Here is a 27,586-nt window from a genome sequence, read left to right on the forward strand (position 1 = left end):
ACACACTCTATCAGATTAGAGAGAGAGAGAGAGAGTGAGGGACAGAGAGAGAGAGAGAGAGTGAGAGACAGAAAGAGAGAGAGAGAGTGAGAGACAGAAAGAGAGAGAGATAGAGAGAGATAGAGAGAGAGGGTGTTAGAAACAGAGAGATGGAGGGAGGGAGAAGAAAACAGAGACAGAGAGAGAGAGAGGGTGTGAGAGAGAGAGGGGGATAGAGAGAGAGTGAAAGGGACAGAGAGAGAGAGAGAGTGAGAGACAGATAGAGAGAGAGAGGGGAGAGAGATAGAGGGTGAGAGAGAGGGTGAGAGAGAGAGAGAGAGAAAACAGAGAGATGAGGGAGGGAGAAAAAACAGAGAGATGGAGAGAGAGAGAGGGTGTGAGAGAGAGAAGGGGATAGAGAGAGAGATAGAGAGGGTGAGAGAGAAAGAGAGAGAGAGAGAGAGAGAGAGAAACAGAGAGAGGGAGGGAGGGAGAGAAACAGAGAGAGAGGGAGGGAGAGAGAGAGACTGTTTTGTTAATGATCTGCTGTAAGACTAGTTTTGCTAACTCTAATCACTAATAAAATATATATTTCATAATAATAATATATTTTGATTAAATCATCACTCACCGCTCACTGAATTAAAAAAAAAAACGTTTCAGTTTGGAGAAAAGAAATAAAAATCTCTCATTTTGTAATTTCAAAAAAACTCTCTCTGATGAGGGAATGTAAACCAATCGCAGGCGTTGGGTGTTTAATGTAATATTACAGTGAAGTTAATTATGCAGTAAAACTACTGTATGCTGCAATAAATGTAGATATTTAAGAGCTACCGACAGAATCATAATCCTGGTCTCGGGGCAGCAGCACAGGGGGCTTACTCACTCCACACCTCCATCACTAACAGATCTCACCATTATAAAATCCAAAATGCCTGTAATTACTGTGGATGTGTATTTGGCTGGGACACTGTACTGGGGGGTGGTGGCCTGTAGCTACAGGATAATGATGATGAAAGCTAAGGGGAGCAGGGCAGAGGTGGCTTAATGGCACCCCTGGTAGAAAGAGAGAGAGAGAGAACAGAGAGAGAGAGAGAGAGAGAGAGAGAAATGGCTGCCCATCTGCTCTAAGGCAGACCAGGCAGGAGGCTGTTGGGCAGGGGGCACAGCACGTACAGAACCTGCTATTATAACACCCAGAGTCAAACTGATTTACCATTCACACCCTCACACACAGAGAACAACCCTCTCTCTCTCACACACACACACACACACACACACACACACACACACACTCAGCTAAGTCATGTTAAGAAAGGGACATGCTGGAGGGTTTACTAAAGAAAGGGAAAGGAAAATGAAAGTAAAAATGTAAGAGAGAGACAGAAAAAAGAAAGAAACAGCACATGAAAGCACTAAGATCCTAAAAATAGAAATAGTAAGTAACACAAACAAAATAAATAAAAAGAAGAAAGAAAACAGATCAAAGATCTTTTTTAAAGATAAAAGAATGTGTCAGAAAAAAAATGTAGAACAAATGAAAGAAAAGTAAAGAAAAGAAAGATCAAAAAGGAAAATGGTAGGAAGAGAAGATCAAAACAGGTAAATAAAGCGAGCGCGGAAGCGAGGGACCGAGATATAAAAACAGACCGGGGAAAAAAAGAGAGAGAGAAGAGAGTGAGCAATAAAAATGAAAAGAGTGAGAACAGAAGGGAAGAAAGGGAGCAGAAAGTAAAAAGAGGTCAGCTAATGAGCGTATGCTTAGAGCAGGAATTGAGGGGGGGATTAGAGAGGGGATTTAGCTGGACCAGAGCGGGGCCAGGTGGACACCACTTCATGAACAGGGCTAAGGGCTTTAGGAAGTTCCACACATGTGCCTCTTAAAGACAGAGAAGCACAGGAAGAAAAGAGAAAATCTGTTCTTCTGGGGCTCTCGCACACAAACGGACATAGCTTTAGGGTTCTAGGGGTTTGCCGTTCCTAATGAACGTGTTAGAGTGTGTGTGAGAGAGCGAGAGAGACATTAGTAAGACCATAAAAGGCCCCTTTCTCTTCTTTTCAGTGTCAGTAGGCTCCACCCCACATCCGTGGCTCTGTAATTATAACACAATGAGCTGCTCTATTAGGAAGACCATCATTAAAGCAAATGCTCTGACAAAGCCGAGCTAACGCTGCCCTAATAATCACAGTGACACTGATCAAACACATTAACATATAATAATGAATAATAAATAATAAATAAAGACACCTTTTGGTGTTTTTTTTAACGTTGAAACTAAATCGCACGCAAAGTGTAGAGCATTTACAGCAACACACTAAGAAAATGACAGGAAGGCTCTTTGTGTAATTTCCCAGTAATTTTACACTTCAACGGCAGACTCCGAGAGTTTGACAGCGAACAAAATTAAACAGACCATTCGCGTTCACTCAGACAGAGACCCCCAGGGTAAAGGACAGCAAAACAACAAAGACGCTCTGGAGTCGGAGACTTGACCTGGATTTCACACTCGCAACTCATGCACATACACACCAACACATACACAACCCGCTCCCCAATACGCCATTCATTACCATTACCAGCTCTCAGTGAGTTTGTGCAGCATGGCGTCTTAATCAGCCGGTGCTCTATTCTCACATGAATATTAACATGCCAATCACGGTGCTAGACCTGAGGGCTTTTCCCAGCAACAAACAGCTCTCACATGCAAATCTGGCTCTCTGTCTGTTCAGGATGTGTGATGATGTGCTTCACTCGGACGACTCTTCTTCCCCGTAGCCCGCTCTTCAATGGGACCACGTGTGTCAGTGCGTCACGGAACGCGACCCCGCCGTAGACCCGCTCTAGTCCAGACGGCGCGTGGAGATGCATGCGCCGAGTCTGGCTCGAAAGCCACGAGGCCCTTTTAATGTCCCGTATCCTCGCAGAGGATCAAACAGAATTATTGATGTTGCTTTCCTGCACGGATCTGGGGTTGGGACAGGTAAGTGCACCTTCATCCGGACAGATCAAAGTCAGGCGCTCGTCAGGCTGAAGCCTGGCACGGCTAGAGAAGACCGTGACCTCTCAAAGCCAGAGCTGGTCCAGGCCTTCGACCTCGGAACATCAGAGAGGGACCCGGGGAGGCCGTGCATCTACTAATTGGTCCAACGTGAACACTGCTGTAGACACAATCGCAACCAGTCCTCTGCAAGTGCCTGGCTTCGTAGATTCACCTGCTCCACTCTGGAACTCTCGGAAATGCTTAAAGCCCCCACCATCCCAGTTCCTGTTTCTTTCCCTCCTTCTAAGTTAGCTAAGAGGTGCTTAACCTCCCTGAGAGAGATCTTGGGCGAGATTCGGCTTTGAGCTTGCTAGGAGAGTAATGGCAGAGGAAGCCAATCAATAGCTCTCTGCTTGATGACGGTCATTCAGGACGTAATTGCGTAGGGTGCTCTTTCCTCCAATGGAATATAACTGCTTTCCTTTCATCTAGCAGTCCTCAGAAGACCACGCCATTATGGGCTTTGTCAAACCTCTAATAGCTCTCAGGCCTGTGCTCTATGCGACAGGTGGCCAATGAGTAAGCTATAGATTATACAAACTATTGCATACATGGCCTTTTTCGCTAAAACAGCAGCTTATTGACCCAGAGTGCAGCGGCCTATGATCCGAGGTCTACGTGATGGGCTCCATGAGAGGACTTTGGGGAGATTGGTGGTCGAACCGGGACAGACCAGTCCATCTTACGAAATGGCACAAAGCACCATGTGGCGACAGCAGCGCTACAGCTGTACCCACCTTCTCCATGACGACGGCTTTGACGCCACACCTCCCACCGCCGCAGCACCAGCCGTACCGCTCGCATATATTAGCAGCTTTCCACAGCACTGACAGGCTAAAGCTTCATCGCACCTCGTCAGGCAAGCAGCCTGCTAATTACGTATAGAGACGCTGTCCCGAGACAACTGCACATTAAAATGAATGCTAGCGAGGTTGGCAGTGCTAACGCACATTAACAAGACTCTGTCCTTCTGCTCTGGCCATCAGGCCCAAGGCTGAGAGTTTACAGAAGACAAGCTGCTCTGAGCATTGATGGACCGTTAGAAAAAGAGGGAAAAAAGTGAGAGAAAACAGAAGGAGCTGAAGAAATCCCAGTCTACCCCATGCACAAAGTGGTGTGGAGCAGAAGGACAAGGCTGGAAAGACAACACAACAGACTGCAGAACAGAATGCCTTCCCTCTGCCCCCTGCTTTTGTTCACCGTCAGACTCTCTGGAGCAGTTAACTTCTGAAGAACTCTTCCATCCTCCTCCCTCTTTCTCGTTGTTGATCTGACACCGTGGAAGCTCTGAGAACATTCAGGAGGTTACTGTGGAGAAAGATGGGATGTACGTAGCTAAGCCCCACAGGTAGAAGTCTTAAAACCAGAGCTGGGTGACCCAGTGACAGGAAAGAATTGCTAGGACCAATGAAATGTATCTTCTCATAAATATTCATACACATTTCTCTAGTTCTAAATGGATTTTTCTTTCCTTCTTCTGACACTTGATTGACAGAGCGTATCGCTATAGCTTCCATAAATGAGAGAATGATTCCAGAAACCTGTCCAGTTTGAGGCGGAAATCTATAATTCATTTGTGACTGTCTTCTTACGGACTGCAAAATGTAAACAGACCTGGGCAGCTATGATCTTTACGCATTTGTTTTTCAGAACTGTGCTGAAAACAGATTCAAATCCTCATTGTGAGGTCCACACGGAGATTTACGTCCTTTATAGTCACCTGAATCTACTTGAAGATCGAAGAACAGTTTTTCTCCCCCCTTTCCAATGCACGGCTTGGCTTCTAGAATGTTTTTCGAGTTTTCGTGCAGCTGAAGACATGGTCACCGAGTGAAGCCTAGACTCAGCCATTAAGCCGAACGTGGAGGTAAAGCCCATGAGGCGTAGGGTGTAATCATACTTACACACAGAGCTCCACTAATCTGTCCTGTTCATTAGCACACTGCGCGCAGTGTTAACATTAGCCACAGAGCCCCGTAATAGCACAAATTACACTGTCATCCTCCACCATAATCATCCTCCACTCCAAAGACATTAAAGCAAAGGAAGGCCTGGAAACTAATTGAGGGAGGAGGTGGGTAATGGCACAAAAAAGAGAGTATGGATAACAGAAAAAAAACTAATATAACCTAATTCTGTGATTTACGAGTGCTCATGCCCTTTTCCAAATGGCCTTATCAAAGACCGGCTTTGTTAGTCATAACGATACATCCGAGATGGCAAGGAACACAACTTTACTAAATTAGATTAGTAGAGTCACTCCATCATGAGAGCACATGAGCAGGTCTCTAGTTCATTTAGCTTTAGCAAATGTGTAGGAAAACACTAATCAACAAACAATGGAGCATACACAATAACATCTGCATTTCTATCCCTTCACGTCACTGAGGGACAGTAGAACGTGACATTAGCTCATTTCGCTGCTCTACAGAACACTGCCTGGTGTCTCATGTTCCGTTATTCTCCAGCTTTAGGGTGGACTGCCCATATTAAACATACATGCTCTGAACATACATATGAATTAGCAGGTAAATATAGAAGCAGCAAGTCTCTGGTGAAGTCCTTTTCAGGGTTTGGTTTGGGTTTGCCCTGAAAAAACAGCTTGAGTTAAGTTTTAGTTGAGAGTTTGGAAGAAGGACTGTCACTCACAAAAGCACATAAGGACAACACATGGCCAAGAGGCGGCTAAATCTGTCTGTGTCCACAGAGCAACTGATGAGCCTTCGGACCTCCACGGTGAGCCAAAAGAGGCTGTGCTCTCCCTTTTTTTTAAAGAGAGCACGCTGATTCTGTAATGCTTCAGCCAAGCCTAGAATGTGTAGAGCTAAACTGAGTGTCTATATATACATGCAGGAACACACACATACACACACACACCCACTATTCCATAATAAAGGGGTCTCCTGAAAGCTTGAGTTGAATGGATCTGCTGAGAACCAGAACCCACACAGATGTGCCTATAGACATGTCCATAGCTGTACTCAAAAATACAATCGTAAGCATCCAATAAAAACCCTGTAAGAACATCGTCAGTTCTTAAATTGTCCTTAAAACAGACCAAGAAAACCGGCTAAAAATGATTCTACAGGGGGTGTAACTACACGTTTGACCAGTTACAACCTCATCAATTTGACTTATATCCTTTAAAAACAGCTCCTCTTTGTACTGGTGTGTTTCCCACTTAGAAAACGGCATTCTGGGTCTTCTTCAGAGGCTGTTAAAACAATGAAGCACACAGTTTAAAACAGATCGGTTCATGATCATGTTATTAATACTAAAACATCAAAGAGACACCTGTTCTAGTCAAAGCTGTGTTGAGAGAAATTGAGGAAAGACGCTGTGGAACCTTGTGCAGTTTAAAATGTTGCTGGACTACTCCATATGTACAGTTCTACTACAGAAAGAGAGAGAAAAAAGACTTTTAATGTCAGATTGAAAGTAAGCCTATCTCTTGAAATGTAGATAAGGGTTATAGAAGGTTTATAAGCCAAGTGAAAGAGTTCTTAAATAGCTTATATAACTAACACGAACAAACAAAACCCACGTTTTCTGTTTCAAAACAGCGCATCTACACATCATGATCTTAAAACAGCAGGCGGCCTATGTGAGGATGGAGCTGGGTTAAGATAATGCCAGGGCATTCACACGAGTGCATCCTCCAGCAAATGACTCTGAACTAATCAAATAAAGACTAGTATTCCCTTTGAGCCCTGACAGGACCAATGGCCTGCATGCGAGTGTTGGGCCACACTACAGTGTGTAAGCAGGTATTAACACATGCTTTGTTTACTACAGAGTCAGCAGCTCTGAGGAGAATGCTAAGGAAAGGTGCTGCGTACTCACTGAGGGCTGATGCATCATAGAGAGGGAGGTGACATATAGTGGGAACAAGAGACAGGAGAAAAAGACAGTGATTTGCATTGTTTTACAGTCAGAAGAACGGTTGGGGAACTCTACTTAACCTCAGTCAAACCAAGGTAAGTCTCCTCCAGCTTCAAACGACTAAGACAAAGACCAGGATCCTATAAATACCCTGTATCCCTATATACATACACTGTACAAGCCATTGGCCATTTATGGGTCTTCAGGCAGAGTGCATGTCGCTTAGGTAAACCACTGTTCCTGGCTTTGGTTCCTACTCAAAAGAACCCTCAGACCCCCTCCTAAATCTTCTGCCACATGATTGTCCGTGCTATGAAACCAGTCTGAGGAAGCCTGCACCACATCTCCGCTTGTTAATGTAATCAAAAGCAGGAAAGGGCCGATAATGAAAAGTGGAATAAGAAGGAACAAGAGGCTTAGCACAGAGGTGCTATTCAGACGGGCTGAGGCCGAATCAAGCCGCTGTCTTTTCAGCAGCCAGACGTGCAGACGCAATCACGTATTCATGGCCTCCCCCCATTCAGCGAATAATCTTAATCAGGACATTGTATCGTGGGAATCAAAGGAGCGATGATTGAACTTCCATCAAAGAGAGGGGCTTTCAGGGATTCATATGGAGATGCGGAGTGGAGAAAAGCCCACCGATCCGGCTACTGTACGCCAGGCTTCATCTAAAGGCGCTGGCCGCCCACCTACACGGGCCGCCTGCGATACTGTTACCATGGAGAGCTCGAAACTGAGAAGGGCGCAACCTTTAAAAGAAATAAACTTATCTCCATTCCAGATCACTATCCGAGCTCTCAAATGTGAGCAAGGCGCCGGCGCTGGTGGAGCCTGCCCTAAAACACTGACCCGGGATCAGATTCAGCTTGGAGAGCCTCCCATTCAGAAGTGTGAACCTGATCTTTGATCAAACCCTGAAAGCGACGCCGATGTGAAGTGTGGACAGTTCTGTGTCACGGTAAAACCTTTCCCCTTGCTCTTGAGGTGGTGAACATGCTCCTGTCGGAAAGCGCACACGGACCGTGCAGTAGGTGCTGGATAATGGAAGCCAGATGCTGCAGCTGCCTCCTGCACATCAAAAGCACTGAGGAGAGCAAACACAAGAGGACAGACAGGAGGAAAAGCTTAAACAATGAAAAGGAGGGGGGGGGGTGGATGGCAGAATGGTGAGGGTGCTGCTCCATCACTGTCGGCAACGATCCGTCTCTGAAAGGGAATAAGTAAGCAGCACCATCTGTGACTACACCTCTACTATCCTTTTAGAGACTATTAGCAGAGTCACTGAAGGCCAGACACCGAGGTCCTCAAACACATACAAACACAAAGACGCAGAGAAAATGAAGGCTTTGCAAGGTCTGTGTTTAAGAGGAGCAGTGTCGTGTAGGTTATTGTTGTGTAGGTTACCTCTACAATGTTCTTCTGTCTGCAGGCTCACAGAGTAAATTATAGGACAATTTAAAAAATGTTCACCCTGACTCACATGTGCCCTCCCACTGCAATCCTGGTTAATAGGACCAGAAAGTGATACTGTAGCTAGCAAAAATAAATAAATAAATAAATAAATAATACTAAAGAACAGGAATGGCAAAGGCTTATAAAAATTGCTTCTGAATTTCAGACCTAAGCTCTGAAACAAATAAAAAAATTGAGCAATTCATTCAACACGTTCTGAAGGACACATTAACCACATTTCATTTTTTAACAAATACATAAATGGTTGTTCATAGTTGAATAATAGAGTAAGTTCATTTGCAGCCAATGGGAGAGCCAGTGGAGAAGAGAGGAGAGAAGAGGCAGGTATGCGCAGTGATCTATGAGTTACTATGTGAATACAGGTAACTGCTTGAGTGGTATATTGTCTTTGGACTCGAGTGATTTATTAACTGGAATTTTAAAGCAACTCAAGATAGTATTTTCACTTCAAATGCACTGTTATGCTTCACTGAGCTGCAATACGGAGAACCAAGCCTCCGTCATTACTACTCCAGGCTCAGCACTGCAGAAGCTGCACTATGTACCTTATGGAGGAAGGTAAGAAACCACAACCCCCCACCCCCCCGAAAAGTGATTTACACTCTTCAACTGTAGGGGGAGCCCAAGGGCAAAAATAACAAATCTTACGTAAGTGTTTCTTTATGGTACTCACATATGGCACTCGTAGGGGTCTACAATTGTACTGCTCTGTTGTTGTTATTGTACAGGGTGAGGAAAAATGCAAACTATGTTTAAAAAGTCAATGGTCAAAGGACACCTATTATCTTTGTTAGAAATGAAAGAGAAAATTACATTTCTGAATAGCCCAGCAAGTAATGGGTGAAAATTGGCCGCCATCTTGAAAGCCGCCATATTGGATCGAGGGCAAGTTTTCCCAACACAATTTCAAAACTTTTGTTAATTACTTGTTCATTACAGAAAGTTACAGGCTCACACAGACCTTAAATGTTTAGTGCTACATGACAGTGCTACAGGAAACAGTGTTCCCATCCATTTAAAGTCTGTAATGAACGCCAAAAGTGTAGAAATTTCGGAGATGATAACTTTTGAACTACAAGAGATATTGCAAACCCGACTGCTGCAATCTGTTTCTGAGACAACGGGAAAGTGCTACATGGCCACTTTCCCATTGGAAAAACATACCCTTGATCCAATATGGCGTTCAAGATGGCTTCCCTTCACCCATTACTTGCAGGGCTATTTGGGGCGTTTTGAAATAAAAGGGCATTCTTTGACTTTTGACTCACACTGTAGAACTTTTTACACACAATTTGCGTTGTTTCTATACTTTCTAAACTTTTCACCAAACCTGCAGTATGTGTGATTCTCTAGTCTTTACCCTGAGAGACACAAGAGACCAGGAATTCTATAAAAGTCTGACATGTCACTGATTATTAATGGACCAGCTCAGTTTGAGTCACAGAATACAATGTCAATGTATTGTTTACATATGAAGCTACTACTGAAAACTACCGAACCGCTACAGTACTGAAACTACGCCGGACTTACTCCAGGTCATACAGCAACTACCCAACCACCCGACACACTACCACTTCACGGCTGATATTTTGCTTTTATCATCAACTGCCACCACACTCCCTCAGGTCTAAACCTGTCTGCCTCATCTCCAATCATCTCACCTCTCAGCGCACAGCCCAGAATGCTGGTAATTGTGTTGAAATGTGATTGCGAGAGACTGATTTGAGGTGTTTTGCTTTCCTTTCGATGTCTGTGCACATGTGGATATCTGTGTACGTGCGAGTGCAGTGAGAGAGGGTGTGATATCCCATCTGAGTCTGTCATATATTACATTTTATATCTTCATACATCATGGACGTCAACAAATAACCACTCTCCATACACTTATTAACTTAGTGTTACATAAAAACATGTCAAAAACCACATAATGCTTATTTCGCCTGGTTTTAGCAGTTACCTAAATCATCTGTTTGGTCATTATTAAAGCAGAAGTAGGGCTGGGAATGGCTATAGTATTCATATCTGCTGATGAACTTGTCTGCTACCACTTCAGATGTTTGACTCGCACTTGTTTTTATAGCCACTCATTCAATGGCATTTTAAACTGAACCCTGCCCTCATATCAACTACTTATCAAACACGACCAGTGTCAATGACTCATATTCACAGCCTTACAAGGCAGCACAACCGTAACTGTATTTCTTTAATGAGTGAGCCATTCTTGTGCATTTTAAATGCAGTGGGAGCAAAGGAGGCATTGAAGAGCAGCAATTAGGCTCAATCGCCCCAGATTAAGTTTAATTATGTAATATTTCAATTTTGATAATGTGCTATAGAGCTATTGAGATAAAGAGGTCTATCGTAAGAAATAATCTGGAAGCATTTAAAGTTGCTGTTTCACGTACTCTTTTTCTGTTTGAAGAGTTATATCTTTGGCCACAGACCCAACTGTGTTTAAGAGTGGTTTTCAGATCCCTATCTATGAAATAATCCTGCAATAGCTTTAAAACAGTCTGGGTTTTGTGTACTTAGGACGCTGCAGTATGACGTAAAGGTGTTGTTTGTGATCTGGAAAATCTGTTACGATACAGGAAAGCAAAAACGGTTCTCAAATTAGATTTTGGTTCTGTGAATATGTGTGTGTGTGTGTGTGTGTGCTTAGCACAACAGTAGAATGAGAGATATTTGGCACGGTTTTCAGTCCTCCATCTGTCTACAGGATGTAAAACATCCTAATGGGCCTCATCCACCACCTGGGGCTGTACCTTTCCTCTGCAGAATAGCAGTATAACACACAAAGACACACACACACACACACACACACACACACACACACACACACACAGCACCTAGCACTGTTAGAGCAGCTGAGCAGCTGAGCACTGAGGTTTACAGGCCACTAATGTTAATAACAACGAATGGCATACGTGCATACATACTTCCAGGGGGTGAAACCGCCATGATTCACTGGTGGAAGCCACTCCTTATTTTTTGGGGGAGAAAAAACAAGTTCCCTTAAGGGCAGTACAGTGGCGCTTCCACACAGCACCAGGGGCCTGGGGCTGTGGGTTCATTTACCACAACAGTGAGGAATTTGGTGTGTTCTCCCTGTGTCTGCATGGGTTTCCTCCAATTGTTCTGGTCAAAAAACCATGCTAGTCAGTGGACTGGCTATTCAAAAGTGCCCACAGGTGTGAGAGCGTCAGTGGGTGCGTGAGTGTATTCCTGCTGCTTTCATGTTAAAAACACACTACACTTTGAATTGCAACCATCGAGGCTGAGGGGGGGCCCACAGCCCAGCTGCAGACCCACCACCCACTGCCTGAATGTGACATAGCTGAATAGAGGATTAACAGACACTCATTTCACATTCACTTTAAAGCATGTGGTTTTTTATTCCTGTTTCCTAAATCTAGACTTTTATTCCTGGAATTGGGTTCTGGAGCAATCTTGCCCTTTTCTGCCCCTGAATATTAGCTATGACAAATAACTCAGATTCGACAGATGGCAATTTTGAAATAATTCATGAGAGTCTCGTTATAACAGAAAACTTTAAGCCTGATGGACAGAAAAATGCTATATGTTGTGTTTAAAGGACAGAGGCCACACAACAAGCAAAGCTGGATAATCTGTACGCCGCATGCTTTTATGCTAGCTAGTGCACTAGCTTTTACAGCTAATGTTGTCAGCTAATCTAGAGCTAATCTGAAGCTAATGAGCAAATTTCTATAAAGTATATTAAAGTTGAAGCTAGATAAACTATTCCACTAGTTAGCTACAGAATGTTTTTTGTTGTTTGTTTCTATATCAAAAGGTTTGCTTATTGAAATTTTGCAAAATTCAATTTGTACAATAAATAATGGAATTTAACTAAATATAGAACAGAGCACACCCTAAAATTGGAAGTAATTTTTGTTTATACTTCAACTATTTAAGGAAGATTAGGGTTTTGTAAATACATTTAACCTATACCTATCTACTATGAATGAAAGAAACACTAAAGAACACAGAGGTTGTACAAATGCTTAAAGTCACAGGCATGCGTTTATGGTACATACTGTTGAAATATGTACATTTATATGTGAGGGACATAGTTTTACATCATATACTTTGGGAGAGCTCTCAGAATTCACAGGTTGCATTGCTACATAACTACGAAAAAAAAAATTATCAAGAAGCTTGTTCTACTGCTATCTGTTTAAATACATAAAAATGCTACGTTACATAGGTCTAGTTTGTGCCTTGTTCTCCCGTAGCAACAAACGTTCAAACTACATACAGGAGGTCCTTGGGTTACGTCAGTCCAGAGTTACGATGTTTCGTGGTTACGACACATCTCCCATTTACTGTATAAAGCCTTGTTTCGACTTAAGTGGTTTGCGTCGTAAACGTCGTAACGTGAACTTCGTGTGTGGTGTGCGTGGCGGAAGAATACACGGTTACGCGGCTCGGGACCGAGGGTGTAAGGATAGGATAAGTGCTTACAGTATGTTATTTATGTACAGTATGTACGTATGTTCCGACTTACACCGAAAATCGGTTTACGACACGACGTAGGAACGGATCAACGTTGTAAGTCTTTTTTTTTTCGGAAAAGGAATGGGATTTTCCAATTCTCAGCAAAAACTACCATCCAGTCCACTTCAAGTCTGCATGTGCACAAACACAGATTAAAACCAGACTGTCCTCCAGAGCAGGATCCAGAGGGAGAGTACAAAATCCGATAATGTTAACATCACCGTCGTATACACCACATTGTAAGTGTTAATCGCCACCATTTTCAGATCCATTAACCAGTTAGCCTCCTGTAAAACAAGCTCTGCTGTTTTAACCCATCAAGACTCTTTTGAAGCCAGACAGACATATCTTGTGACTGCGTGTAGGGATTGAGACGGTTTTAGCATTAGTAAAGTATAGTCCAGTATTTATTACTCTCCATTGTCATCCCCTTATCGCCAGGCTGCAGGGCATCATCCTGCCTCAAGCAGCCAATGTCCAACAGCTGCATGGTCACCCTCACAGCCTCTCACCACTGGCCACTAATACAGACATGGCCATTGGCCAGTGACTCCCATAGGCCACTAGAATGGTAAATAATGTGGAGATGGAAGCACAGGAAATGGAAGATTGTGTCCATACTGGCCAGTATCAAAGTAAGTGCCCACTAGGCTGGCCATCAGCATTCATCCAGCTCAGAGAAAAGAATGGAATACTGTGACTAAGCCAAGGGGGAAACAGGCAATGTGGTGTCTGACAAGAACGACAACAGTCATTGTCAAATAATGGCAAACAGTGCCTTGCGCACTTCATCAAATGCTGACCGGTATAATACAATCATGGTCAAAGTCAGATGGCCACACAGTGCCAACGACGCATAATGAAAATGGCAACCTGCACTTACCTGTCTGGCAGGCGCATTTACAAGTCCAACAAAATGTCATCCGTGTGGAATGAGTATATCTTTATTTGTGATGTTGTGTGCTTCATGGTTGAGTAATTGTTTTTTATCCCCCACTGAAAGTTTAGTGCTTATTCACATTCATTCCTGTAAATGATTCCTCCTCCTCAGGGTCATGGTGGGCCCGGAACACGTGCCTGATACTGGACATCACACACACACAGCCACTCACACTCTCACACATACCAACCTACTCTTTTTACATTACAAGACGAAACAGGAGCTGCTTAGTTACAGATTTAAAAATACACAAATGTAATACTAATTAATTACATAAAACAAAGTAAGATAATGAACTACACACGCTGTCTGTATAATCCACAAAGGAAACCTCATGCAACCGAATGGGAGACGCCAAGGTTAAATAAATCTGTGCTTGTTCCAGGGTGTGGCCAATGCTTAGCACACATTAGAGGCCCCCAGCATTGAGGCGTGAAGCAGAACAGTTCTCTGGAGGGACAGATCATCCAGTACCACAAGAATAATTACATTATTAATTAATAAATAATTAATTAATACGAGTACTTTACCACATGTATGTTTGTGGGGCCGCATACAAGCAGATCTTCACAGCAACACTCTATCCACGGCCTTATCAAACCAGTACAAACTTGATTTTAAATGAAACATTTGATTATAAAATGTCTACAATCTTTTAAGTGGAAGCCTCACAAGCGCAGACTTCAGCGATCACTATTCCATCATAATCATGTGATTGCATTTGCAACAGTATGAATATAAAAGGTCAAAATTTTTAGGCAGGGAACTTCGTGTCTAATAAGTGCATACAGTTCCAAGGTGCTCTTTAGTTCCAGGAACGTGGAGCCAGTCCTTCCAGTGTCAGCGTGAGCCTGATGTATATCGAACACATGCGGCTGTGTTGTCGGTGCATTGTAGGCGCTGACCTTCCAGTGTAATAGAGGGGTAAAATATGAAGGCAGTTTATTGAGAATTGCCTCATAAATTATCTGCAGTGGTCTCTTCTTCAGAACACAGAAAACAGGTCATCGCCGTTTTCTATAAAAACACAGTGATGAGTAGTGTATTTATTGCCAGCTATAAAATTAAAAACTAAATCATAATTTTGGTCCTTTGGAGTGCTGTGTAATCTCAGTGATGGCCAGAGACCACAAATAAGGAGCAGACATAGTCTTTTTTTCTTTATACTTCTTTTTCCACCCACTTCCCACAGAGACTGGGATGATCTCAGAGCAGACTTTTAAACCAGTAAAACAGTTACTTTTTTTGACATACCATATAAAAATAATTACTAGGCGTGGGGAAGCACTGGAGGATTCACTATAAAATATGAAATTATTTTATGAGGTATGATACTGTTCTATACTTATTTCTAACTATTAGAGCTTTCCAATGCATTCCAAGGCTGCTTTTATTGGCTTTAATTCATTCACTCATTATCTGTAACTTGGGTACAAGGTGGGAATACAACCTGGAGGGGGCGCCAGTCCTTCACAGGGCAACACACACACACACACACACATGCCTATGGACACTTTTAAGTCACCAATCCACCTCCCAACGTGTTTTTGGACTGTGGGAGGAAACCAGAGCACCCGATGGAAACCCACACAGACACAGAGAGAGAACACACGACACTCCTCACAGACAGTCACCCGGAGGAAACCCACGCAGACACAGGGAGAACACACCACACTCCTCACAGACAGTCACCCGGAGGAAACCCACGCAGACACAGGGAGAACACACCACACTCCTCACAGACAGTCACCCGGAGCGGGACTTGAACCCACAACCTCCAGGTCCCTGGAGCCATGTGACTGCGCCACTGTGCCGCCCTTTTTGGCTTTAATTGAATTTTAATTTTATTTATGTTTGTGAACTAATGAATATAAGGAGGCCAGAGAGCCAAAGTTAATGTTATGAATATCATACTGCAGCCATATATCTTCAGATAAAGATTAAAACTGACAGAATAGTTTGTGCCTAATAAAGAGAATTGGCTTTCTTCACATTTAAAAACAACAACATTAGCTTAGTTGTATTTATGAGCTCATGGGTAAGAGGCTTGTCTAACAATCAGCACTCATTTACAGCACAGTGGCTGGTTGCTGTATTTACATAATGAATGCTGGGTAATGTAAGAACTTTAAAGATAACAATACGAAACACTGAATTCTGTGAAGGTGATATAAGTGAAGGACACAATGTGATAAGTAACACACACAATAGACTGGAGTACACCTTTAAACATGTTAGCACTGAGCAAAGGCAACTTCAGTCTGTGCTGTCTTCCCTGACACCTCCCACCTCATCCCACCTATCAGCCCCCCAAACCTCTAATCCCTATTCCCTGTCTCATTGCAATTACCGCTCCTATAAAACACACACACTTTTTCCAGTAACCTTTACATCCTTCAGCCCATCAAGCACCGACAGGGCAATGCTGGACTGCTTATCTCCTCAGAACAACAGGCCACATTAGAATGACTGCGCAGAGATGGAAGAGTTAGACACATTTGGGGGGGGGGGGGGGCTAGGACAGAGGGATGAAGCATGAAAGGGGAGTGGAAAGGGAAAGAGAGAGAAATACAGAAGAAGGAAGAAAAAGAAAGAGAGAGAGAGAGAGAGAGAGAGAGAGAGAGAGAGAGAGAATGTGTGAGAGACAGAGAGATATGGCACAAAAGGGAAAAAAGGGGGACGAGATGGGGAGAGAGACCAAGTCAGACTAAGTCGGATTAGCCTGGGCGAAGGCTCTAGCACAGCCCACGTTGTCTGATGAGTAGTGACAGTTCACCTTGAGAAAGACACAAGCTGAACTGAGCTGGAAAAAAAAAAACTTTCTGCAAAGCCATGTGTTCCACACCACACACAGGAGGCTGGAATTTGCAGATAGAGCAGAGCAGGTTTCCTGGAGAACCAAGCTAAGCTCTCGCTCTCGCTCTCTCTCTCACCTCCCACACTAAAATGACAGGTGTTTCACTTTCATTGTCTAACCCCTGTAGCTTTCCATATCTGTTATTGTGTTGATTGAGGTAAAAGTGTCTCTAAACACTACTCTTAATTCCAAAACGTCCATGTGTAAACTCAAACGATGCCATTCTGTAGATATATTGTGACTGGTATTATGTTTAATATTAGCTAAACGCTAACTAAGTGTAAAAATTAGTGCTAAATGCCTGTGGGAATTTAACACATCAATTTTATTCTGACGATAAATAATCGTTATATCAAATTTGGCCACAACTTGCTCCCATAATTCTCTCATTTCACCGATCCCAGTGACATATTACGTAGCGATATGTAGCGATGTAAATATAGCATCGCTACTGTTGAGTTCAGAAGGTAGATTACATTTTATTACGGCTGAAATATGTATTAGCCATGCGCTAAATTTCTCTATTAAAACGTCTGTGTCTGGAGCTAAAGCTCTCATGGCCAATTAAGAGCATCGAATTCAATAGTTAAAAACTACACTGAGATAATAAAGTAACAAAGAACACTCTCCTCCAGCCAAATCACACTTAACATTTATTTCCTTACCAGCATTTTTAATTTCATTGTTGTGATTACATTTTTTTAATTGTCAGTACTAATATAACATAATTGCATTCTTTATTTTGCATTTCTATATCCATTAATTTCTTAATTTCTTTTAATTGATTGACAGTGAAGACTGCATTGGAGTTTATTCCATTGAAACCTAAGAAATTATTTTCTTATTATTAACAATTACTGTGTGAAATGAGCTAGAAATTGAGCTGTATTAAGCTTTATAAGAGATACTACTATAGGTTTGAAGCCAGTGTCTGGAACTCCTCTCTAGTCTGATCTACATCCGGAGTACGATGGGAAAATGTGTATATTAGAGTTTCATAAACCCACCAAAATGGCTTTTCACACTCTGTTATAAGCTCATATTCTTCACTTTCTTGGGTCTGGAGCTGTCTGCTGGAGTGCACAGTGTGTGCTGTGGCAGTGGCGCTGTGTACGGCGGTGCTGCTCGGCTCTCCCAGCAGCCAGCCAAATTAAAACAATTAAAAACTTAATTGGCCGTTAGGTGGAGCCTGCTGGGATGCCTGCACTCTGATTTGCTGAGTCGGTCATGCGGCGTGTCCTCTACAGCAGCGCAGTACGAAGTTCCACCCTCCTCTAAAACGGCATGGGTGAGCAATGGCCGTGCAGGCAGGTGTTGTCACCCGTGCCCAGCGAGATGGGGATTTGACCTGGCAGCGGACGTGGGGAAGGGACAGAGTCACTCTGACGCACAAACACACACACCATATGGAGGAGAGGGCCGACTGCTTCATTTAACCACAGCTGTAGTCAGCCCTCGAACACCCACCCCTCCAAACACAGCCCTATTCGCTTTAATTTGTGCCCAGTAATATTTGCCATAGGCTCAAACCTGCTGTGTGCCCTGAAACAAACTCCACTAACATTCCATCAAACAACGACCTCTCCGCGGCCAGCAAAACAACACAGCTTCTCGTCTCGCTTACCCACTCATGTCAAGCGATGTGCAAAAACAACCATCAGCCTTCTGTCACTGAAAGAGAGAGAGAGAGATAGAGAAAGTAGTATTGAGAAAAGAGAGAAATGAAGTACCTCAGCAGTCCAAATCCCTTCTTCTTTGTCTTCTTATCCGACTCTTCAGTGGCTTCCTCGACTTTCTTCTTCTCCTTGTCCTTCCCTTTGCTTTTCAACTTGTCCTTCTTTTTCCCTTTGACTTTCTTCTTCTTGTCCTTCTTACTCTCCTCAGTTTCCCCGAGGCCCTGGCGCGAGGAGCCGCTGGCCGGAGTGTCCCGTCCTGAGCTCGCCTCAGAGCCTTCGTCTGCTCCCAGAGAAAGAAACAATGGGGATGGAGTCACATACAGACACATCGATGTGTGGATATATCTCAAACACGTAAAAGCTTACTTTTCTAGCATCCTAAAGCCAACTCACCGTGGCTGACAAACTTTGTTTACCTGATGACTATCCTTCAGCGTATTATCCTTTATTCATACGCAGTTTTGATAGGCGTTTTGACAAATTTGAATTCAGAATAAAGAAGGTAAACGACCCGTAGAAGAGCTTTATATGTTGGAAAAAAGGAGGATGAAAGTGGAGGCAATAAACAGTGTTTTTATTGGTCTATAGTTAATCATGAACTTCTCTTTACAAAACATTCTGTTAAGGAGAAAGTACAAAGCAACTCTTAAAGAAACGGTGAAAGATACGAGAAACTGAAGGGGGTGCTACAATACGATTTTTCTTAAGATTATCATCCTAATTATGGGGTTAACGTCTCAGTTTAGCGAACACCACCAAACTAGCTCAATGAATGATTACTGTAATAAGAGGCAACAACTAGAAGCGACGTGACTACATCTCAGGACTGATCTGTGTCACTGTGTCCTTGAACACAGCAATTAACCCCTCATGTACTGACCACTCTTGGGTTGGGCACAGATAGGCAGCAACAATGTCAATGTCCTTTGACAAATGGGTCAGATGATGAGTAGATAGATTAATTAAAACGCGAAAATGAAAGCAAATGCAAAAACCTATAAGACCGATTTACATATCTATCTGTTAGCAGTGTCAACCGTGTGTGAGTGAATGTACAGGGGTTGGACAATGAAATTGAAACACCTGGTTTTAGACCACAATAATTTATTAGTGTGGTGTAGGGCCTCCTTTTGCAGCCGATACAGCGTCAGTTCGTCTTGGGAATGACATACACAAGTCCTGCACAGTGGTCAGAGGGATTTGAAGCCATTCTTCTTGCAGGATAGTGGCCAGGTCGCTACGTGGTGCTGGTGGAGGAAAACGTTTCCTGACTCGCTCCTCCAAAACACCCCAAAGTGGCTCAATAATATTTAGATCTGGTGACTGTGCAGGCCATGGGAGATGTTCAACTTCACTTTCATGTTCATCAAACCAATCTTTCACCAGTCTTGCTGTGTGTATTGGTGCGTTGTCGTCCTGATACACGGCACCGCCTTCAGGACACAGTGTTTGAACCATTGGATGCACATGGTCTTACTGGTGCAATGTGCAGTTAATGAAGATTGGCCACCAGGCTGCTCCAATTTAGCCGTGAAACCTCCCACACTACAATGACAGATGTTTCAGTTTTACTGTCCAACCCCTGTATATATTCATATATTTCTGATGACTGATGACTCAGCAAATTTTGTACAGAATTGCCTTTTTTAACTTTAAGTTTTATTATTTATTAATTTCCTGTTTCCTCAAAGACCCACAGCAATCCTCTAAAACACCTTTCTATTAGCGCTGCCCAAGGAGCCCTTGTTTTTCTTTGTCTTTTTTCATACATTCACATAAAACTAGTGAATTAATACATCATTAAACACATGAAACCTTCCGCGTGATTCTGTTAAACAAACAAACTGAGATTGCCGTTGAATTAAGAATTGTGCAGCCGTAAGTATCCAAAACACAGACTGGAATTCTTTCCTTCTACTGCCCCGCTGTCATCCAGTGATTTCTAGTATGAGTTATGAAGCTCTGCAAACCCAAGTTGTACATAAGTAAATGAGCTGAAAACTAATGATGAATTGCTACTGTTTCTCGTCTGTTAAAGCTGGCTTCTGTTTTTCTCAGTCTGTGTGGAATAGAGTTTAAAGTAGCGCAATACTTTTGCTGTCTGAATGCAAGAGATAAATCAGAAACACAACAGCCCAAAAACGTCTTCCCCACTGAGCTGCAGCACTAATACATACATACACACACACACACACACACACACACACATGCTCTCTCTCACACAGAGGCAGATGCATAGACTGCTGGGTTCGAGGGCAAGCCAGTTCTACGGGGGCTCTATCGAAGGCCATAGTGGAGGCAACATCCGCTTCCCTGCGGCCCACGCGCGGCATAAACAAACGCGGAACAACCGCGTAAATCCTTATGGAAGTGGGAATGGCTGTGGAAAGAAAAAGAAAAAAAAAAAAAAACGAGCGGCAGCATTATTCATAAACACAGCGCATCCTCAAAGGACCGCTTCAGAGCTCGCCGCGCACCATCACGCATCCCAACTCGCTTTTGTTCCCATCCGCGCACTGCCTGCCTATTAATCCAGCACAGCACAGCGAGAGAGAGCAACAAGCATGCGCCGAGACCGACAGAGAAACACAGAGGGAGAAAGAGAGCTAGAGAGGAGAGGACAAACAGAAAGGAAGGCGAGAAAGAAGGGTGGGGGATCTTTTGGGTTATAATTCCCGCAACACAACACATAAAAACCTCTCAAATAAAGAGAAGGAAAGTCGAAGCACTTTGACAACAGCACTCGGAGAGTATTACCTGCCGTCAGAACGCGCTGATATATCAAAGCTGTAATTGAGCCGCGACGAGTTCAAAGGGATCCAATGGAAGGCTTTTCAAAGCAAACTAAATCCTGCCCTTAATTCTTCTTTTATTTGCTATCCATACTGATGTATGCTGCATGATGAGCTTTTTTTTATTTTTAAGGCTAAACGGAAGGTGGATTATTAAGAGCTTTTGGGGCATGTACAGTCGTCTGTTATGAACTGTTCTTTCCTCTGTATATTGCGGCAAGTCAATCACAATGAAACGCCCATGGACTCCTGCACCGCACACGTGCTGGCTCAAGTCACAGGCAGTAAAAAGTGACTGTGAGAACACTGAGGGGGTGGGAGGGTGAATTGGCTTGTTTTGCATGTGTATATCACGTCTGTGATAATTATTGCATTCCAGTTGCACAATTATTACTAAAACTCTGTTGATGTAATATACTGTAATTATATGACCGTGGTTTGCGCAGACTGACGTCACGGGCTGGAAACTGAAAACTGCAATGCCAGAAAACAATGCCTGCACAATTTGAAGCGGTGTGTCACGGCAGCAGTCAACTGAGGCTGTGTACAACAATTCTGGACACAGCTAGGACTGAGTTGACCTAAGAGCAGTGACAACCAACCTCAGACTCAACTACACGCTTAAAAATGATGGTTCTACAAGGGTTGTTTATTAAAGAAAATGGCTGTATATAGAACCCTAATAGAAAATGTGCTGTGGGGTCTATATGGCACCAAAAATAGCTCTTCTGTTGTTACGATGTCAAACCTGTTACAGCAAAAAACAATGACTTGACAATGCAAAGAACCCCTTATTCATTCATTCATTCATTATCTGTAACCCTTATCCAGTTCAGGGTCACGGTGGGTCCAGAGCCTACCTGGAATCATTGGGCGCAAGGTGGGAATACACCCTGGAGGGGGCGCCAGTCCTTCACAGGGCAACACACACTCACACACTCACACTTACGGACACTTTTGAGTCGCCAATCCACCTACCAACGTGTGTTTTTGGACTGTGGGAGGAAACCGGAGCACCCAGAGGAAACCCATGCAGACACAGGGAGAACACAAGAACCCCTTAATCATACAAAATGTTCTTCTACATAGAACCACTTTCTTTACTAAACAACCATTGTGGAACCATCATTTGTGTGTGTGTGTACAAAAAGATAACCACCACAACAGGTGTAAGGTCCCCAGTAAAGCTGCCTCAACAAGACACTATTGATTGAGGCTGGAAGGACAGCTCAGTCATAGCTGTAGATGTGCAGATGCACACACAAGCACCGACACACACACAGAGGCCGGAGCATGGATTTATAGCCTTGTTCCCTGGACACGGAAAGATTAGCAGCCCATAGCACTGATGGTAATGAGATGTGCGAGAAACACTATGTGCCTAATTACTGTCCCTCTCACTGCTGTTGTCTTACCCCGAGTGTGTATGTGTGCCACGTTTGTATGCGAGTTTGTGTCTGTAAAACGTGTGCGAATGATCTCCAACCATCTCCACATCTCGGTAAACACCAGCTGTGTTCGCACTGAATGCATCGTCAACAAGAGAAAAGAGGAGGAAAAAAAAAAGGAAGCTAGCTGATAATTTGTGTTAATGAGAAAGCTAATTCTGAAAGTTTGTTTTGAAGATACGCACTCATAATTAGGTCAACTGAAGCAGCACGGTAAAAACCAAGAGTGTATAAAGATTTGTTTCTCATCGCAAACCTGGGCACGCTGGCCACAACGGGGCTTTAAAGGTAAAACTGACCCTGCGTGAGCACTCTCACGTTGGGACACGAATTGTCATAAATGTTTTGTAGCTTGTACATTTTTAAGAATGCTTTACTTTTAATGTAGAGGTCTTGCTGTGAAGATTTGACTCCATTCAGCCATAAAAGCATACATGATTTGTTGACAAATATAAAGAACTCAGAATAGCGCAGTTCCCTTGCTCCACAGACCAATCGCATGCTGGGGGTTTACACTCCTCCAGATAAAGCTTGGCACTGGGAAGGCTCTTCTGGCAGTGCTTTTTGATGCACATTATGAAAAGGATGTACCGTAAAAGCTCTGATTGGAACTGGAGTGAAGATACTTTCAGGCGTATAGTGTATATTATCTCTAATCTAGTGTTTCTAGTCTATAGAAGCTCATAGGCTCACACGGAACCGTAAGGAAAGGTGCCTGAAAGGGTGGCATGTGATTGCATTGTGGTACTATGCTTAAGTGTGTGTGTGTGTGGTTTAAGGCTGGTGTTCCTCAGCTGTGCTGTGTCTGTCAGTGCCTGCCTGTTTCACACTGACCATAATGAGCAACATCTCTGTTCTGTCACACTCCTCTCCCTCTCTCTCTGTCTGTGCTCTATCCGCTCTCACAGGATGGCCAATTAAACTGGTGTTAGGAAACAGGAAGCACATGACAGGGACAAAGACGTTCATTTTACTCCCCATTCCTCTCCCCCACTGACACACGCTACAGCACAGCAACACACAACACAGCACAGAGAGCACACAGCAACACACATCAATACACAGCACAGCAGAGAGAAGCAAAGCAGAATGGAGCACAAAGCAGCAATAAGATGACAAAGCGCCACGTGACGGCATGGCTACAGTCCAGCAAGCTCTAGCTTTGGCGTCAAGTCACAACTGTGGAGATAATTGCATGTTACAAAGAAAAATGGAAATGTATTGTAGTTAGGCACAAAAATACAAGCAAAGCTACTTTCACTTTAAATTCACTTTGAAGGAGATCTGATTGGAGTTTTGTGAACAAAAGAACTGGCTCTTTTCCAATGAGATTTATGCCAAGCAAGATTTTATATGTGATCTTAAATCCTAGGACACACATTCTATACATCGCCCTCTGACTAGCATGATAACGGTCATATAATTGCGTGAATAGTTTTGGAAATATCTGGTCAACATCTGGACAATTTTTGCAGGTTTTTGGAGTAAAATTGGTTTGACTGCTACTTCTTCCAGTGTCTTACTTTGTTGTTTTTTTTCTTTCGTTTTCCAACTTTCAATAAAAGTTCTATGAAAACATGTGGCCTGTTTGCTTCCTTTGCTGCAGCATTCTGTGACAAATGATTGGAGAGCCAGTTTTTTGGTTTTTTTTGTCGCTTTTCAGTGCTATCAAAAATGCCTGTTCAGCAGCTACCTCCTTGACATCACCACTTCTGTCGACTGAGAGAGCCTGTTATTGTCGCTAACTTGCAATCACTTCTGCTAGTATCGACTGAGGGAGCTCGTTATCTGCTTGGCTGGCGGTGTGCTTACCCTACTGCTGGCTGCTGCAATAGGAGCACATTTCTGCTGTTTGGCAGCTAACAGTTACTAACACCAATGCTAATGTTGACTGAGGGAGCCTGTCCGGAGGCTGGTGGCTTGTAATCACTGTTGCTAGCTGCAGATGTCTTTGACCATTGAAGCCTGTCTCCACTGCTGCTGCTTGGTGGCTCCAGGGTTCTGGGATTGTGTGAACGAGCCCCACTCATGTCCACGGACATTCTCAGCCACAGACAAGTTGACCTAGACTCTCATACATTCAATAAGCTAAATCTGGCCTCACTCTCATGATTCTGCTAGTTGCATTCTGTTTGCAACCCCCCCAATCACACCTCTCTGTGCATACTGATGCTGACATCACTTAGGTACATAGAGAATAAATATACCCATAAAGATGAACTATTACACACAGAGCAGGGGATATAACTGAGCAAGAAGTATTGTGAGTTAACAGTAATATCCCATGACATACAAGGGGCAGACAAGGCCTATAAATACAGACAAGAAATGAGGAACAGTTCAGAATATATAACTGATGCAAGGGGTTAGAAAAGACAAAGCAGGGCAATACACAAAAAACACCTGTCCTATCTGTGACTGCAGATGTGAATCTACACTACTACAGACTAATTACAGTGTCTCAAAAATGGTTTATCATCACAGTAGACCACTGGGTCAGAGCAGTAAAGCGAAATAGACATAAGGTGTGTAATGTGAACAAAGACTCAGAAATATATAAATGATATAAATACACCATGAATGCAAAGAAATAAATGAAGGGGTGAGTTACAAGCCAGGTCCAGGAGGTGCCTTACATCTAGAAATGTTCAGATAAAATTCATATTACAAAATCTTTTACATTAATGTAGGTATCTGGAGTGTCAACCAACCCACAGACTGTGAAATAAGTCAACCCCGTTCATTTCTTGTGGGCTGCAAGTCAGAAAATAAGAGAGACTTCAAAATGTGGAGACTTCAAAATTGTATTACACCCTCATCTGAGTATCTTCAGTCGTAGCATAGCGCAGGACCTGCTTCGTGAGAGCGCAAACACTGGGTAAAACACGGAGATACAAGGAGACAAATGAGATCGGAAAAGGAAGATACAACAGCTGAAAAAGAGTTTGTGTGCCTTGCTTTACGCCTCCTGCTTTGCTGTGAGCTGGGTGTGGCTAATTGTCATCTCAAGGAACAGGCGCTGTAACTGGTCGTTCTGAACAGGGCTGTAGTGTTTGATCACTTTGGTACTTTCACCAAAATATGTTCCATTTAATTGAATTCCCACTCACTGAACACTTGCACGTTATTTTCCCTTACCACATTATTTTACACCTTTTCTTCTACTCATCCCTTCTACTACCATTTTGTTGTCCTCTCTAATTAGTGTTGTGCATATTCATTTTAAATTCTGAACAGTTCATGTGTAAGTTGCTCTTGCTGTTTGTTGCACCATGAAGTTTTAATAGCAACACTGTGTTTGTTAAAGCTATTGAGGTCACTTCTCTTGACTTAATAAAGGAAGCTTACCATCATCATCCTCAGGTGGACCGTCATAAGATTTATCAATGGCAGCACGGAAGCTTTCGTTGCAGCCGCGGCCCCTCACCATATGTGGGCGGGGCCTGTGGAAGGGCAGCAGGTCATTCTTTTGGGCCTCAGTCACAGCTGTCTGCAGACTCTCCAGAGAACTGGACTTCTTCAGGCCCAACGTCGGACCCAGCTCCACACCAGAGAACACTAGCCAAGAGGAGAATGAATTGCAGTTAGTTTCTTTTCAGTTATTTATTCGTTTGTTTGTTTGTTGGTTGATGTGAAACATAAATTAAACACAATTACAGTGTTGAAAACACATCACAACTTTCAAATAGCACAGGGTGCCGGATCACCAGGATACAGCCCTGTTCCTATCAGACCTTACCTTTGTTTAACTTTCCTTTATTTATTCTTATAATCACAAAGACAAACACATTTGTCTCTCATTCCACATGCTGATTAAGGATGCTGGGTCAATAGCTAAAGCATTTCCCTGCGGCACATCAGGTTAATGACAAAGTTAAAAGTTAATAAGCACTGCAGTGATACTGGTGTCTATGTAGAGTGTGAGAGTTTAAGTGTGTAACTTAAGACTGTGTTTGGGTACACGTGGGGGGTGGGGTGGGGGTGGGGGGGTGTTGACAATGAAATACACCGGGTTAACTCCATCTGCCTCAGTACTGTCCAGCTCTTATGAAAATGAGTTTTTAAACACATGCCTCTGCAGGGAGTGATGAATGAGGGGGCTGAGGCAGAGAACAGCAACTCCATACATCAAGACCACCCCTCCACCTCTCTATTCCTCCAACTCTGTGTTTCTTTCTGTCCTCCCCCTCCTTGCTTTACATCTCCTGAGCCCAAAATCATTAGCTAAAGCACTGCCGCACCCACGGTGCATGCAGCAGTGAGGGAATCAGCTTATCGACAGGCACCACGCCCTGTTGGAATTCCAATCAGCCTGCACCGGACCTCTTTGTTTGCCTAATGGCTATTTAAATGAAAAAGGAAGTGGGATCAGTCTAATCTGAGTGGCCATGGTCAGCCAGAGCGGATGAGGAGCAGAGTCCAGCTTCACCGCGTTCTGCACACACCTCAGTAACACTGCAGGACTGAAAGCACCTATCTCTTAGGAAATGGTAGAGTGTAGATAAAGACCATGCATTTTTCTTTCATTAGTTTTTCAGAAATTTACTTGCAACATTTTCTGTCGTGTTGTCAGCTAAATAATGTCTGACAACAACAAGAGCAAAGTAGTGCAGTGCTAGAGAGTAAAAATGGTCCACTGTATCGTATCATATCGGTAAAAGCTGACTGGATTACACTATGAGTCTTGTATATTGTTTATTGCACTGTAAATTCTCGGAGTTTCCAATTGTGAATCATTATAAATGTTACAATTTAGCACGTGATCAGGCTAAATCTCTGTCTGGGCAACTGACCCTGTATGTCCAAATGTGTACAGACATCTGCTTCACTAACATGTATTCAGAAGGAAACAGAAAGAAAGAAAGAAAGAAAGAAAGAATGAATGAAATAATGAAAGAAACAATGAATGAATGAAAGAAAGAATGAAAGAAAGAAATAATGAAAGAAAGAATGAAAGAAAGAAAGAATGAAAGAAAT

General features: G+C 43.2%; 1 protein-coding gene across 1 annotated transcript in view; it reads right to left on the bottom strand.

Moving 5' to 3' along the window:
- pard3bb (par-3 family cell polarity regulator beta b) overlaps positions 1 to 27,586 on the bottom strand; it is a 309,049-nt gene that overhangs the window by 92,904 nt on the left and 188,559 nt on the right. The window contains exons 17-18 of the mRNA XM_066685934.1: positions 25,958 to 26,167; positions 18,424 to 18,649 (exon numbers count right to left, since the gene is read on the bottom strand). Coding sequence (XP_066542031.1) covers positions 18,424 to 18,649; positions 25,958 to 26,167 — 436 coding nt within the window. The remainder of the gene's footprint in view (positions 1 to 18,423; positions 18,650 to 25,957; positions 26,168 to 27,586) is intronic.

The sequence above is a fragment of the Hoplias malabaricus genome, chromosome 12, assembly GCF_029633855.1.
Source record: "Hoplias malabaricus isolate fHopMal1 chromosome 12, fHopMal1.hap1, whole genome shotgun sequence".
Classification (NCBI taxonomy): domain Eukaryota; kingdom Metazoa; phylum Chordata; class Actinopteri; order Characiformes; family Erythrinidae; genus Hoplias; species Hoplias malabaricus.